Below are 730 nucleotides of genomic sequence, written 5' to 3'. Positions count from 1 at the left end.
ATTACATGCAAGAGATAGTTCCTGCGCGTGAGGCGTGACCGGTGCGCCAAGCGAGGAGCGTTTGTGGCCTTGTTCCAGTATCGTACTAGTACGACGAACGAGGTAGCTTGCATACTACGGTCGTCAGGGAGAGCGTTGGGCGCCACGACAAGCGATAAAGGCGGCTAGATATTGTCGATGAATGCTTCATTTTTTCGCGCCCTTTCAGCTCGTCCAGTTCCGTACTGCGGAAATGACCTAGTTGCAAGCCAACGGCAGTACAAGGCTGGAGACGGAACGCATACTTGCAAGTAAGAAGGTCGAGAGCCCCCGACCTTCTTGCACGACGTCCATGTTGGTTCAAAAGCTAAAGGTGGTCGGCTCGGAGTGATGCCCGCAGAATGGACATATGCACCTCGATGGTTCATCCATTTTACATAAGAAAACGGTGTGCCATCGCTGTAGACTGGTATTGACGACATGACCGGTATGCATAAATAAATACATTAGTAGGCTCGATCCGCGCGGTTCTCAAAGCTTGACGACATGGTTGCGCGTCTGAAACCGCGTTCGAAACGCGCGGCCCGCCAGGTACAGCAAGTGGCGACGAATTGCGTCTTCGCTTAGAGCCCGGCCATGCGTCATGACGAAGAGTTGGGCTTCCATCTTGATCGCGAGTCCGAGAAGCTTCTTCGCGACCATTTGCACGGGCAGAGCCGTCTTGGACGCGCTCGAGTGCAGGAGGCGCGCA

At 54.4% G+C, this 730-nt stretch overlaps 1 protein-coding gene across 1 annotated transcript in view; it reads right to left on the bottom strand.

Moving 5' to 3' along the window:
• Positions 1-510: 510 nt before the first annotated feature.
• SPRG_20992 (hypothetical protein) overlaps positions 511-730 on the bottom strand; it is a gene marked incomplete at both ends in the record, with an annotated part of 972 nt that continues 752 nt past the window's right edge. The window contains one exon of the mRNA XM_012350686.1: positions 511-709. Within this exon, the coding sequence (XP_012206076.1) occupies positions 511-709 (199 nt within the window). The remainder of the gene's footprint in view (positions 710-730) is intronic.

Source organism: Saprolegnia parasitica, assembly GCF_000151545.1.
Source record: "Saprolegnia parasitica CBS 223.65 unplaced genomic scaffold supercont2.68, whole genome shotgun sequence".
Lineage (NCBI taxonomy): Eukaryota > Oomycota > Saprolegniomycetes > Saprolegniales > Saprolegniaceae > Saprolegnia > Saprolegnia parasitica.
Note: the sequence above shows the minus strand (reverse complement) of the source record. Positions and strands in the feature narration are given on the sequence as shown.